Below are 15827 nucleotides of genomic sequence, written 5' to 3'. Positions count from 1 at the left end.
GAAAGCAGCCCACGCAGTTTGAAAAATGCTGTATTCAACTCTAATGAACAGTTTATGAGAAATACACACATAACATACACATACATAACGAGCTTCTAGCCTTTTCCTAACTCCATTTCTGTCTGACTGCTCTTTTTCTTACTGCAAATTCAGAGGATTAAAAGGTCCTTTGAAGAAAGTATTTTAGAAGAAATGAAACCAGATGACATTCTCCACTTGGCTTCATATTTCACAGTGACCAAACACAGTGGGCATGCTATGTAGTTCTCACTCAGAAAATCTGCCCTTGATTTGAGGTGTATTTTTGCTATAAAGAAGCTGCATGATCAAGTGTGTATTTCTGATACAGCTGTCCAAAGGAGGAAAAAACATTTAGTACAAAAAAAAGGGTCAAAATTTGTTCCTGACATAAGTGTTCCCTCAGAACATTATGGGTACAGTAAACCAGTGAAAAATGGCCATTTGCTATTGCCTCATCTTCTCTAACTCCCTGGCCTTAAAGAGCACTGAGCAAGGGATGGTGCTCAGTGTGGGTCTACAAAAAGTTTCAGATATAAAGATGCCAGAATCATAGAATCGTAGAGTGCTAGGGGTTGGAAAGGACCTCTCGAGATCATCTAGTTCAACCCCCCCTGCCAGAGCACGATCCCCTAGGGCAGCCACACAGGAACGCGTCCAGGCGGGTTTTGAAAGTCTCCAGAGAAAGAGACTCCACAACCTCCCTGGGCAGCCTGTGCCAGTGCTCTGTCACCCTCACAGTGAAAAAGTTTCTCCTCATGTTGAGGTGGAACTTCCTATGTTCTAACTTAAACCCATTATTTCTTGTTCTGTTGCTGGGCACCACTGTGAAGAGATTGTCTCCTTCCCCTTGACACCACCCCTTATTTCTATACATTAATAAGATCCCCTCTCAGCCGTCTCCTTTCAAGACTAAACAGCCCCAGTTCTCTCAGTCTCTCTTCACAGAAGAGATGTTCAAGTCCCTTAATCATCCTCCTAGCTCTCTGTTGGACTCTCTCCAAGAGGTCCCTGTCTCTCCTGAACTGGGGAGCCCAAAACTGGACACAGTATTCCAGGTGTGGTCTCACCAGGGCAGAGTAGAGGGGCAGGAGAACTTTTCTAGATCTGCTGGACACACATTTCTTAATGCAGCCCAGGATCCTATTGGCCCTCTTGGCCATAAGAAGATATATTAAATATTCTACCACTATGGTCTCAATCATTAGAGGGCTGAACATGAAACAAAAAGAGTTTAAAAAATGCAATGATAACCTTTTGTTCAATCATAGACAACAGACCTAACTGAAGATCTTTCACACCTAAACCAGCAGAGGACAACCAGGATGTGGAAGGTAAGTGAAGTTTACTGTGTCTCTTGCGTCTGCGATTTCACTCTCTTTTCTGTTTGGACCTTGTACATCCCTCACAATTTCCCTGCTGACAGTGTGAGGCCCAAATGTAATGCTGTTAAAAGCAGGCATGATTGTATTGGCTACAGTGGACTGATTATTCACATTGCTGGTGAATTCAGCTCCCTGTTGGATGTTCGTAGTAAATTTGTCTCCCTTCCTGACTGGAGGGGTCATACTTGACAAAAACATGTCTCTTGTCCTGGGCTTTGGAGCATTCTTAACTCTTCTCAAACTAGTATTGTATCTTTAATTCACATTTATCTGTATTTTGTATGCAGTGGACTTATTGGGACAAGCTGTTCATTCCAGCATCTGGTAGTTTATTTATTATTGCAAGTGGATTATGTGCAGACACAAAAGGGAATGTGAAGTATGCACTGGAGTGGGCAGGTTTAATCATATCTCACAGTATCTGTTTCATTTAGAATTGTATTTTAATCTTACAGCACTGAGATAATATCATTTTAAATATCTTAAACCTTTGTAATAATACATTTCATCAAACGTTTGCCAGTTTTTTCCTCTTGAAGAGCAGTGAACTCTTTGTGATTGCCAACATACAAGTTGTGTACATTTATTCAGTTGAATTTTTATTGTCTGTTGAAATCAAACTGGAGAGCCGGTCACCAATTATCCATGCAAACCATTAGCTCAAAGGGACTCAAAGTGCATGTGGGTTCTGTTAACTGAGTTTTCCCTTTGTTTGTCAGGAAGATGGTTATTTTCCATTTTCTGCTTCAAGGTTGCTGACCTATAAAATAAGCAGTGTTTGTATATTAGTATAGGAGTGGGAGCAACATTTTGTTCTTCCCTTCATGAAAAAGGTCCAGAGATAATTTTTCCCAAAAGTTGCCTAAATGCTGTTCACAGGGGACAGACCATGTCTGCAGAACTGGAGGAGGGCTGAGAAGATCCCCCTTTACTGTTTAAGTTGAGCTAATTTTATTTTAACCAGAGGGCCCTTTGGACAGCCACCACCCACCTTCTCACAAGAGCATGCTCTCACTCCTGGCCAGCTGTGCGGCAGGACGCTAAGTGTAGTCCCTGTTTTCAAGAGAAGCAGTAGAAAGACCTCCAGCTTAGAATCAGGTTAGATTTCCAGGACTGTGTGCAACAACTAAAAATGCTTCTGTTCCATGCTGTCCACTGAATAACACTCCGTTCCTCCAGGACTTCAAGAGTTTTATATCACTGTTAGAAGATAGTTTTCATTCATCCATCTGATAACAAAGGGGATTGTTTGGTTTGCTCCTCAGTAACAGCACAAGAACTGTTTGTTCAGGAAGACAGGCCAGCCTGAACTCCATTTCAAACAAACTGTCCCTGCATAAAGCCATCTTTCTTTCTTTCTTTCTCCACCCTTTCCTGGCTGCCTACTGCTCTGTGCTTTGTGGCATGAGGATTTCCAAAATGTCTTGATGACTTTAAATTCTGTTTTCCTATTGGTAGCTTTATTCCACAGAGAGCAAACTCTCTGGCTTCTATTGGTGATCATGGCAACTCATTTCAAAGCTCATTTTGTTGGCGAGATCCCTGTCAGAAGCATTTTACAACTTTAAGCTATGTGGTTTGTCCGTTCCTTTTTCTTTGTTGTTTGTTTGCACAAAACTCAAACTGTTCTCTAGAAAAGTAGCCTGTTGCCATAATCAATAACAATAGCTGTTTCCATACTTTACAGTATGTAGTCATATGGTCTAAATCATTGTCAGTCATTTCCTCTCCCATCACATCTTCCAAAAAATGTTGCCCAAACCAAGCTGGAAAAAAAAATAAAAGGAGGAGAGAAATAAATGAAACCTTGCCACATTCTATTGTATCCATGTCATAAACTCATAAACTACTGAAAGTTAGGGTCAGTGCAAAGATAAGAATCAGACAGTTTATGTTAACTAATGCCTTTGTTATTGCTTTTTGAAACAAAGTTTATTTGGTGCATTTATTTCTTCTTTTGACAGCATGTGGACAATAAGTGGGTTTCTTCATCTAGTGAAGTAATTGCTTTCCGTAAAGCGCTGTTGGATCCGGTGACAGCAAATCAATTTCGTCTCTTTGTGTCACTGAAAGGAGACCTACTGGAGAACGGAGTGCTCTTTTGGCAAGAGGTACAGAAGTATAAGGTACGGTGGTAAAATGGAGCAAGGGGAATATCATTCAATTTGTAAGCAAACGCATCCAGTACTGCATATAGGGAGAATTTTAAGAAGAATATCTCTAGGCATTTTCTTGTTCACATTAAAACCTCTTTCAGGGTTTAAACTGTTTTTTGTTGAAAATCCTCTCTTCTTAAGCAAAGCTATTTTCAATGAGTTGAATGTATTATCCCTGTATTTCTTTATGCTTCTTCAAACAGTAACATTCTTCTGAGTCTCTAAAGGGACACTACTAGCTAATGCCCAGATTTTGGTATGCATTTGTTGAGCAGTAGAAAATATGCAAGCATTAAAATTCTCACTCTGTCTTTATAGTTGCATGCTGTGAAATAATGGAATTATTGCTGAATTGGGTAATCCCTCAAAAATCAGAGAAAACGTTTAAATTCAATCAAATGTACAGACGTAAAGATAGTATCTACCCAAAATGCCTGTATATACAGTGCAGACCCCGTTGCACTCTGTACAGTTCCATTTGTCTGCACATGAGGATGTGGCCAAAATGAAGCAGGATAGGGAAGGTCAGCTGGGATTGCCTTTCTCCCAAATATATGCCCCTTTGTGAAATTGCTACTGAGTGGGGTGGAACTCAATGGGAAACCTCTGGACTGAGTCTTTAAATCACACAGCATACTCCTAGTAGCACCCTGGACTGAATGCAGAAGCACCAAGGAGCCTTCATTCATTCCTCACTCCTTTTGCCTCTGGGATATTGGTGATGCAGAAACGATACTGAAGTGCAGAACCTCTCCCGGGCTCCTGAGCCTGTGTACATGTGTCAGGCAGGGAGCACGACATTAGTTAACCTGCTCAGAAATTAGGAGGTAAACACAGCTAATGCCACAGTAACACTTGCAGATCCTTCTGCAGGCGCGTAGGTGTATTTTCACTGCTTCACTGTTTTTATGCATTTGAACTTGGGGACTGCTTTAGAAGCTGAAGATCCTCTGTTTCCAGGGGGCTATCTCCCCTCCTCACAGAGGCTTTGAACCCCAAGTGAGTAATTGGCTGAAATTCTCTCTGAGGGTGCTGCTGTCTCTCTCTTTGTTACAGTGAATAGCTTAGACTACAATCTCAACATGAAGGCACCTGGAGTCCTGTGACACAAATCCTCCTAGAAATATTTGATGCTTTTTTCAGATTTTTGACTCTCCGTTGCTATATTGTGGAGGATATGGAAAATGTGGAGTGCAGATTAGATTGTTTTCTTCGTGGATGTGCTCTCTGAAGAAAGCCTTCATTGTTTTTTGTCCCACCCCCTCTCCTTCATTTGTGTTAATTTTATTTGTGTTCTTATCAAGAAAAAGTACAATCTGGCCATATTTCTAGATGCGTGTGATTTGTCATGGCTGGCAGTTGATGCTCTTTATAGAAGCAAAGTAGCAGGAGTGTTATGGGTCAGGCTGAACTGGAGGAACTTTGCCAAAGATGTGGGCAGCACTTTGCACAGTGCATACTTGTATTGTCTGAGCCCTATCGTGCCATGAGTTTAGACAGGACTCCATTTAGGAGTCAATGACTGCATTGCTCTTCGTAACCCATCAAGCTGGTGGCACATCTTGGGACAATCAAAAAACAAATTATTAGGTATTTTTTAAAACAAATATGAAGAAATGTAACTCTGTGGATCGTTTCCATCTGTCCCTCCTTGCTCATGTCTCATCCCTCTTCATATAATATGGCTTGTTTGTCTTCCCTCTTACTACAACTCTCTGCCTGTTCTTTTATGCTAGATGAGCAAAGGAAGCCATAATGTATTCTTGGGATATATTGAATATGTTTTCGTATTGCCTTACTTTCTTCACTACAGCTGTTATCATTCTTTTTTTCCTTAACAAAACTAAAAAGTATTCATAATAAAACAAGCCAGCTCTTTCACACACCACATTTCTGGTTAAAATCCCTGGTTTTAATTTCTTTGCAAAGTAAATATCCAGCCTTCTATACCAAAACTAAATGCATATTCTTCATTTGGGGAGCTCTCTTCCTGAAAATTCTCTGGAGTGCTCATTGTGTCTCTAGTAGATATATGTGATAGTCTCAGAGTGTTATAGAAGTTTGTAAAGTTCATCAGGTTTTTTGAATTATTTTTCCTTCCTGTCGAAGTCCGATGGTAGCATTGTCAGAGTGTGAAAACACAGCAGTAACAGGGTTTACTAGAACAATAGGACCGCATTTTAAAAAGTAGAAAACACGCAGTATTCCTTTGAGATACCACATTCATGAGTTCAGGTTTGTTTTGTACTCTGTCCTGCACAGAGCTGTTTCAAACACTGAGATTTGGGGAAACTGGAAAATCTTAATGAATGGTGAAACTACAAGATTTCAATGAATGGGAGATTGTACTAGTAGCTGAAATTGTCCCTTCTTGTGCCAACATTCCTGATTATAATACCTTGTGCCCTCTAAGTAATTCCCTTCTACTCCTGGATTATTTAGAGCATTTCTTTGTCTTTTAGTTACCATGGCTATGCTAGTCATAGCAGGCTTGCGTGAAAACCAGTGAATTTCACACCTATATGTGTGTTTTTCTTTTCAGAAATGGCTCCTATTTTCCAGCAATGTGCTTGAACTGAATGCAGGTTAAAAACTATCCTGTTCTATCAGAAAGAGCAGGCAGAGATTATCACCTAAAAGCAATGATTGCCATAAATCTGCATTTGCAAATCAGAAGTCCCACTCATGTCTTCACTATGTCTTTGGCCTTGCACATTTACTATAAGAATTTTGTCCTACATACTGAAGGAATCTAGTGTATAATTATATTTGTATGACTATTACTCTTTAATCACCGGGCCCCTGTAAAGGGCCTTTTATCTCTCTGTTCACTGAAAATGTTATTTTTCGTCTTTCAGGACTTGTGCCATTCTCATTGTGATGATGCCACAGTTCAGAAAAAGATCACAGCTATTATCGACCGCTTTATTAATTCTGCTGTACCCCCAACATTGCAGATTGACATCCCAACTGAACAAGCAGATAAGATTTTGGAAAACAGGAAAGACCTAGGACCTTACATTTTTAGAGAGGCACAAGTAAGAAGCCGGGATAATCTCTGTAACAGATCTGGCTAGAGTCTGTGTTCCTGATTTTAAGGGCAGTCTTTGTTGCTTATGCGACAATTTGTACTCTGTACATAAGCCTGGGCATGAAGGAGAACACTACAGACACGCATTTCAGTGAAGATCGTATGGGGGAAATGACAGGGAGGTTTCAGATACTTACTGCTCCATCAGCTGGACAATCTCTGGCAGCTAGCTGATCCCAGAGAGGTGTCATCCAGGTCTGTGTTAGGAATTCTGGCAGTAGAAATTAATTCTGTCTATGATTTTAATTGCTTGCTTGTTTAATGTAACAGAAATATTTTGTAGTTAGAAAGCTTGTAGTTTTGTAGTTTATGGAAAAAATGCAGATGTGAGCAAAACACAAAGACAGCTTAACTTACTGAATGCCTTTCCTTTATTACAGAAAGTCTGTATTAAATAGCTGTAGACATTTTTCTCTCTGATCTCTGTACTAATCAGCAATTTGTGAACCTTTACTACAGACTTGCTACTTTCTTATTGTTTGTTATGGTCTCATCTGTCTTACCTTCTAAACCCAAAAAAGCTAGTTTCTCTTCTTTTCCTGTAAAATTGCCACCAACACCTTTAAACATCAGCTGTGAGCCCATAAAGTGTTTGGATCACAAAAGATTAACGGTTTGTCAGAGAAATAAGTTCATATTGGTCCTAAGAGAAATGGAAGTCTCATTTCAACCTGTGTAAAGCCAGCGAACTCCAGAAATGTGGCACAAAACCAAGGGAAGAACTTGGCGGAAAAGCTGTGACTGAAACATGACAGTGACTCACATGTCACTTTCAAATCCATTGAGCCAGAAGCCATGAGGTGCTGAGCATGCTTGGCTCCTTTGAAGCCAAGTTTCTCAATGAGAATTAAACATCTAAATAAATTGAAAAATGTGAACCTTAGTACGTGCAGCAACAGAATTCACTAAGCCCCTCAGTTTGCTTTTCTAAAATTGTTTTTCTTATTCCAGTTCAAAAAAGACCCTGTGAGAGATTATATCATTTAAAAATTATCCAAGATTTGCTCATAGATCTGTAATGTGGTTTAAGAGCCTTTCCAGAGGCAAAAAAGTATTTCCTTTCTCTTAAGGAGGGAAAAAAAAGCCCTCTCCCTAATGAACTGAATATTTGAAATACTTGAGCAGAACAGTGGTGCAAATATACTGGTGTATATTTTATCAAGAATACTTGTAAAAGATGATGGATGTTTTCATTAATGCAAACAATTGTTTAGGGAAATATAAAAAAAGAAAGTGCCTTTTAAGCGTGTTTTAGGAAGATTTCTCACCAGTAATAAACATACTGATGAAAAGCATGTGCTGAGCAAAGATGGGCTGAAATGTTAGGACACAGTATGTGGGAGGAACAAGGCTGTGTATTAAAAAAAAAAAGTTATTTCATTCTTATGGTAAACTACATTTTATTTTACAGTAAACTCTGTTTTATTAATATGGTCAAGATTGACTTTCTTTCCTTTCTGCACAGATGACCATTTTTGCTCTTCTGTTTAAATTCTGGCCAAAATTTTGTAAGTTTCAAGCGAGTTTGGTTAGTGACCAGATTCTAACTGCATTGGAGACAAAAAAGGGAAAAATGATGCTAAGGATGGAAGACCAAACAGCAGAGGTAAGGCTCACAAAGTTTCAGGTGGCAGCTGACAAACTGCATAAAAACTCCTTCATGAGCAAACATACATGAATTCAAACATTTTTTCTTAGCCTGATTCAAAGCTACCAAAATCTTTTTGTTAGAATTTAAGTCTTACATGCAACCCCGTCCTAGAGCAATTATTTCCCAATCCTGCCAATGCATATACATATGTTTAACTTGAAGCAGATGAGTCAATGTAATACTTCTTTCATTAAGCAGAGAGGAAAATGTATTTTAGTCATCTTTTGAGCCAAAAGAAGAGTGAAAAAGAAGGCTATTTTTTTTTTTTTAAAATCCCACGATGTATGGTCCATGTATATAACGGGTAACTGCAAACCCATCTGCACTTTCAGGATGTACTGTCCTGTTTCAGAATTTACAGTCCTGGGTTACTACTGAAAGCAAAAGAAAACAAAAACAGATTTCACATTTATTTTCCAGTAGGAGCATTTGAAAAGTCTGCACATTATTTCTGAAAATACTTATGTGCTAATTGCTTTGTACAGTCTTTGTCTTTTCTTGACTATTTCTCAGCTCTGACAGTGAAATTGTTGCTATTCACAATGAGTTTCCAGACAGTTTCAGTGCATTAACAGAACTGTGACCTCTACAGCGGAATGCTTGCTTGTAAAATTGTTTTTCTTGGAATTTTCTATTAAAATAGAATGGATTTTTTTGCTATTGATTATAAGCTTTGCAACAGTTTATTTTTTACAAAATTTAATTGTTTGGCCAGCTTTGAGGAGAGAACATTCCTTTAAGGGCAGAGAAATTATTTGACATGCAAACTATGGTAAGTAGCATTATAAGACCTTTACATATTTTAAATACCACGTACACATGTGTTGAGATATTGCTCATGATGAGAACCACATGAGTACCCAAATACATATATGCCCATAAGAACATGTCCATGTTGTTACCCTCTTCTAGACACATGAAAAACTGAGCACTAGAGGAGTGTTACTCGTGGCCACACACCAATGTCAAGTGAAGTCTAAAATTCAAGAACTCATGTTCCTTCCTCCAAAGCACATTGTCTCTATTCAGATATATCTGGCAAGGCCGTTGGCAATACTTATAGTGCAAGAATGCAATATTTCAAAGTAATGCACTTTTGCGTTTTCACAGACTTATTTTTTCCATCTGTTTGTTGCCTGTCTATAAGATTTCTGATTAAGACCAAGGAAGTAAAGAGCAAATCTTGGCCAGGAGGGAAAAAACCTAGCTTTTATGGGGAACAACTGGGAAAAATTAATTAGCCTTCTAAGCTGGGAAGTAGGATAAGAAATTTTAGAAAGTGACAAGTAGAGAACGCAGTTTGGTGAACAGTGTGGACTATTTTTCTTACCAAAAAATATCAGTAAATCTTTTACAATATCATTGTAAATCTTTTACAATTGAAACTCTTTCACCTCTCTATTATTGTTTAAAGAATTTGCCATTCCCTGCTCTCTTGCATGGTATTTCTGTTCCCTCAGTGAAAACATAACTGTTCAAATGATTCAGTATCCCTGAAGGATACCGATAAGGCTCATCCAACATAAGCAATAGCAGGTTCTCTTGGCAGCCTGTAGAAAGTGATGATTTATTGGCATTTAAAATAATGTCTATGCTTCTCTGCCCCACCAGGCTCATGATGAAGGAGAGGGAAGATCTGGAAAGGTGAGAAACAATTTTTTTTCTTTTATATACATATGTATTCCCCTGCCCGAATCCGTTGCCATTTTGAGTTTACATCCGACAGTACAGACATGGTCCTGGTGGTGGAGTTTTATTTTCTCCCTTCTCACAGATTTGTCCCTGTGGTGCCCAGTTTAGCTAGGCTCACTGCGTTTTCTGAACTGACTCCATAAGAACTGGACTTTTATGTAGGGTAATCGAAAAAATGGGCAGACCAGGTTTTCACTAGACAGTGATGCATGATTTGGCATTATTTGCCTATCTCAATATTTTTCATGTGTGCTTATTTATTATTTATGGGGTAAATGCTATTGAGGGCTATGGACTCAGTGCAGTGGAGGAGCGGCTGACAGCAAGGGATGCCACACGAGCAGAGTACAGTGCAGGGACCTCTTCTACACTTAAGGGTCTGAAAGGCAGGAATGGGTAGGTACAGGGTGAATAAAGTTCAAACGTTCAACAGAATGTGATTTCTTCAATATTGAGCTGGAATAGTTGTTTCAAAAGATGTTGCCTTGGTAGAGTACGGTTTACTTCTCTGTTTTCACTTACTTGCTCTTAGTGTGGCACAGTTAGATGGGCTCAACTTTGACTTGTCTGTGGATCTGTTCCTTTGTTAACTGCTTGATGCACATATCATATACTTTAAAAAATATCATTAGTCACTTTTTGCAAACTGCCTTGATGTCAGTATTTGTAATTTCTTATATACACAATTGCCTTTTTTCCTCCAAAATAGATTTTTGATTCTTTGCTTTAGAGTTTAGCTTTAATTTATACTGTAAATATATACCTACTTTTTCCATGCCCTTAGCAGCGAAAGGTAAACCCATAAGCATTAATTTTCCTTTATCATATTTCCCTCCTCTCTCTTTAATCTTCTTAGCAGCAAGCTTATTTGTTACTAAGTGATGTAATATCATGGGATATGACATTGCTATAACATTGCCTAATTTATTATGAGAAAACATTATTAAAGACCTCATCTAACTCACCATTCTCTTTGAGAAAGCTAACAAACATAAACTGTAGTATATTGGCATACACACTACTTCTGTATTTGCTTTGGCATCGCTGTTCCACCAATTTAGTATGCCACAGAAGTTAGTACGTCAGCTTCTGAAGAGAAGAGAAACACCACACTTCCTGGGAAGTTCTATACCCAAACGTCACCGTTGTAGATGATGGGTCCAGAGGACAGTGGGGGTAATGAGAGAGAAAAAGGCACTTCGGGAGCAAAGAAGTAGGATATTCTGATCCTTTTCCAGATCTTCCAGGGACTTTCTGAGAGACTTTGGGAATCATTTGACGTCTCTTTTTTTGCCTGTTTTATCTTTTTTTTTTTTTTGCCTGTTTTCCTAACATGTATACAGTAGTTCATTCACAGCTACTGGACCAAGCTGGAACTAATCATGTTCCTATGTTCTATGTTTATACCTGAGGCCAGATTAGAGGATCAAAATGGCCCCTCTGTACTTAAAATATGTTCTGTTGCAGATCAGCCCTCTCACTCAGCAGGTATTTCAATCTGAAAGGAAGATAGTCTGTGGGAGTGTAGAAAACTCCCATTAGGATAAAGAAATACTTTAAAAAAGCATCATCTTCTGCTATTTTTTATTATGCACAACATGATGAATTATGAAACTGAGCATATGCACATTAGTGCATATGACACTATCTCATTTCCAATGAGAGTTTTTTGCTTCCTCAAACTTCGCTTTTTACGTCAGCTCAGTAACTATTGTTTACATCTGAGTTCTTATTATTTGCAGGGTAAAGAAGTGGGAACAAAACTCATCAGTCTGTCAAGCAGTGCTTTTGCCAATGAGTTTGGTGTGGAAAGAGGACCAGCATCATTTTCAGATGGATATGGATGGCAGGTGAATAATAAACATGTTGCTATAGATGACATCATTCAAGAGAGATAAAACGATCCTGGGAGAATGGGATGGTGGAGTTTGGTTTTGAATACTACTGTTACATGGTTCTTCAATAACTGTTCACGTTTCTACAGTTAACTTTGTTGTTATAAGTTTACCTACCATACAGGTGACGGTGAGGCCACACCTCGATTATTGTGTTCAGTTTTGGGTCCCTCGCTACATGAAGGACATTGAGGTACTGTAGCCTGTCCAGAAAAAGGCAACAAAGAGTGTGTCCAGAAAAGGGCAATGAGGCTCGAGAAGGGTCTGGAACACAAATCCTGTGAAGAGTGGCTGAGGGAACTGGGATTGCATAGCCTGGAGAAAAGGAGGCTGAGGGGACACCTTATTGGTCTCTACAACTACCTGAAAGGGAGTTGGATGGAGGAGGGGGTCAGCCTTTTCTTCCTGCTAGCAAGTGATGGGACTAGAGGAAATGGCTACAAGTTGTGCCAGGGGATGTTTAGGCTGGATATTAGAAAGTAATTTTTCACTGAAAGAGTCATTGGGGATTGGAACAGGCTGCCCAGAGCAGTGGTGGAATCGCCGTCTCCGGAAGTGTTGAAACAACATGTTGATCTTGTGCTTAGGGACATGGTTTAGTGGTGGTCTGGCAGTGCTAGATTAATGGTTGGAGTCAATGATCTTAAAGGTCTCTTCTAACCACAGAGATTCTGTGATTCTGTGATTACTTTTTTTAAGATTTAGGTTCCGAGTAGTATTAATATCTAACATCATTTAGTGTTGTAGATTTATAAAGAACCTTTATTAAAGATAAATGGAAGAAAAGGAAGTTCCATTCTGGAACAAGAAACTTTTCATTACTTGTGAAATTCATATCTTGAAATAATTTGGTTTATCCTCAAGTCCTGTTCTGTTCATATGTCAAAAAATGAAGCTGAACTCATTCAGGAAATCTAGGTATTTGGATAGAAAAGCTGACAGAAAACAGCTCTCTAGGATTTCTTGCAGAACAACTCTCATGATGCATCAAAGTTGTAGTAAAAATGTAACAGTCATTTTATTGCAGAAGCGGGAAGAATGGACATGTCATGTTAGGCATATCAAGGGATCATTCATAGCCAAGTTGACATTGCCATGACATAATGTAGAATCTGTGCAACCACACAATCACAGCTATGTCATGCGATGCAGGATTAAATTGCACTTTGGCCACTCCTTGTATTCCATATTGCTCTTCCCATGGCACCACATTAGCGATGAGCAGAATATAGAAACAGGTAGTCTGAAATACTCCCAAAATCTGAAACCACAGTGCAAAAAATGTAGTTAAGCTCACACTCTTATCCTTAAATAGACTTTTCAACTTTTGCTCATACCTATTTAAAAAAAAGAAAAAAAAGTGAGTTGAGTGAGCCAGTATATCAATACCATATGCCTAAGTCCTTAAGAAGAGGCAGGTAATTGCAGACAAAACAATAATCTTCTATAGAACAGTTTCTTTTCATAGCCCCTTTCTGCAGGAGGAAGAAGTTCTTGCTGAGTCATGACATGACAAATTGGCCCCAAACTTCTGATGATGTAGCGAAAAAAAAACCCCAAATGAATGTACAGTTCCTGGGCTGATTTCAGAGAACGATCTAAATTTTACATGGAAACTGAACTGTGGTTGTTGCAATGTAAAGAGCAACTTTTGTTTCTTAGAAAAGGAAAGGATGACATCTCCTGTTGATCTGCCTTTGCTGGAGAGGGCAGACAGAAAGAAGTGTGAGGCTAATGAGGCCTTCAATTTGAGAAAGGACACACTGGAAAGATGTGGCAGGGAGATAAAAATCAAGTTCCTCAGTAGCACAAAAGGCTGAAATTTCGGAAGAGGAAAAGTCTGCTGTATTTAGGTTTTGAAGATGAAAGGACAGGGAATAGGAATTAGACCAGAGATGGAGAATAAATGAATGTAAACATCATCTCTCTCAAACCTGCTGAAATTACATTTCATGGTGTTTTGAGATTGCTTTGCATCAATACTATTTTTCCTGCTATTCCAGTATTGTCATGATAAAAGTCATCTTAATAATAGTGATTATTCAATGACAGGAATATAACACAAACATGTTTTTCGTCTCACTGTTGAAACAGACAAGGGCCTACCAGAGCCATGGTCAAGAGACTGATGGTTTTTAACGGTTCTTGCAGGCTTCCTGGTCCTATTCCAAATACACAGAAGCCTTGGCGCGTGAGAGAGTACTCCTTAAAAAGCAAGAAGATCAGAAGAAAAGCTCATCATCATTCCTTACAGGTTGTTAACCAAGCTCTGTAGTCTAGGAGAACGTACTTACAGTTCAGGTGAAATTCTCCCAGTATAAGGACTTTGCTCTCCTTTGGAGCGGTGTGCATAAATCGCCGCTTGTTTTATGCTGTCTGCAGAAGAGTTGCTCTCTGCACCATACTCATGACTTCTGAGTTTTCCAAGAGAGGGTAGGTGAAAGTTGCAGGCTATCAGCACTGTCATTACTGCACAGGTCCCACTGCAGAGAGGAATATAGCCATTTCTTCAGTCTGCACAGCGGCATGGCGATCGTACCTGGTCCACACACATATTTCACCTCCCTGGCTTCTTGTGCTTCATTAATTTACATACAAACAGAGATATGAAACTTTTTTCTCACCAGTTTGTCAATATGCTTTCAGAGGATGTAAGTGGCATTGCCTCATTCTTGTGTCAGCAAAGAATATCCTCTTAGGCCTTCCTCAAGAATATTATGACCCGTTTATTAAATAACTCCATTTAGCAGTAGGGCTAGCAATAGCACTATGTGATATTGAAATCATTCAGTTACACATCATTTTAATCTTCTTTGCATACACAGGTGCTTCATCTACGTCTTTCTTGAAGCCTGGAAACTCTTTAAAATCCACAACTTCTGCAAAGAATAGTGTGATTTCAGAGAAACGCTCAAATCTTCCCAAGAAATAGAAAGTAAGTACCAGACTGCCAACAAGTGGGCTTTGAAATTTGGGTTCTTAAAAGCTAGTTTTCCAGCTGTCTGTGATGATGCTCCTTATTAGGACATCCCACTCCAAATCACATTTAACTGAAACTGTACTGCCTCAACGTGAAGGCAAGATTATTTTTCACTCCAACCATGGTTAGCAGACCTAATGCTGACTGGATGGAACTTTGTGGTAAAACGGTAGTTCTGAAATGCAGTTATCTAAGCTTTCCAGTTAAAATGTTTTAAATAGTATGAGATGACTGGGGGAAGCTCAGACTCCATGGAGTTACTGGTAAGGGACCAACACAGAACTAGCAATAGATCATCTCTGCCAAAAGTAATTAAATATTAGATCTGCTGAAGACAGAAAAGCAGATTTTGCTTCAAAGTTTGAATTTCTAGATAGAAGCATCCCCCAGAGGCTTTGTTTCTGTTTGTTAAGCCTATGCTGAAATTAGATGGATGTAAAAAAAAAACAAATCCAAAAAACTTGGACTATTGCTCCGCTTCCTTTTCTGCTCCTCTTTTCTAATTCCATACTTCAACATTACTATTTTAGGCCAGTTGGCATCTCCTGCCCTTGCTAGTCTTCGCAAACTTTCCAGTGTTTGAACACACTTGTCCTGTGGCAGCATTTTCTGTGTGTGGCTCCAGAGAAAACTGCAGCATTCCTTGGTCTTTCCTCATGTTCTCTTTCTGCCCTCTTCTCACCTCTTCTAGGTGCTGTTAAAGTTATCCAGTCACCTTGGACCTTAGTTACCTCTGCAGGTGTTAGTATACTTCACACATTTATATCTCTTTGTACTGCAGTTCTCCTTCACTTGCAGCTCTATCTGTGGGGAGTCCTTGCACGGGGACTTCGGTCCTGCTCTGTAGCTGAGAAACCTCCAGCTCGGCCCGGTGCCCAAAGAGGGTCTACAAGGCAGCTGCAGCCCTTGCGGCCCACCAGCCCAGCAGTCCCTGGCCCATCCCCTTGTTCAAAACCTAA

The 15827-nt window shown here is 39.4% G+C and overlaps 1 protein-coding gene across 1 annotated transcript in view; it reads left to right on the top strand.

Moving 5' to 3' along the window:
* Positions 1 to 15827, top strand: part of RGS22 (regulator of G-protein signaling 22) — a gene marked incomplete at its 3' end in the record, with an annotated part of 60842 nt that overhangs the window by 44727 nt on the left and 288 nt on the right. Inside the window, exons 19-24 of the mRNA XM_009865308.1 lie at positions 1290 to 1352; positions 3368 to 3529; positions 6418 to 6597; positions 8116 to 8256; positions 11736 to 11843; positions 14040 to 14142. Of these exons, the coding sequence (XP_009863610.1) occupies positions 1290 to 1352; positions 3368 to 3529; positions 6418 to 6597; positions 8116 to 8256; positions 11736 to 11843; positions 14040 to 14142 (757 nt within the window). The remainder of the gene's footprint in view (positions 1 to 1289; positions 1353 to 3367; positions 3530 to 6417; positions 6598 to 8115; positions 8257 to 11735; positions 11844 to 14039; positions 14143 to 15827) is intronic.

Source organism: Apaloderma vittatum, unplaced genomic scaffold (assembly GCF_000703405.1).
Source record: "Apaloderma vittatum isolate BGI_N311 unplaced genomic scaffold, ASM70340v1 scaffold7832, whole genome shotgun sequence".
Taxonomy (NCBI): Eukaryota; Metazoa; Chordata; class Aves; order Trogoniformes; family Trogonidae; genus Apaloderma; species Apaloderma vittatum.
Note: the sequence above shows the minus strand (reverse complement) of the source record. Positions and strands in the feature narration are given on the sequence as shown.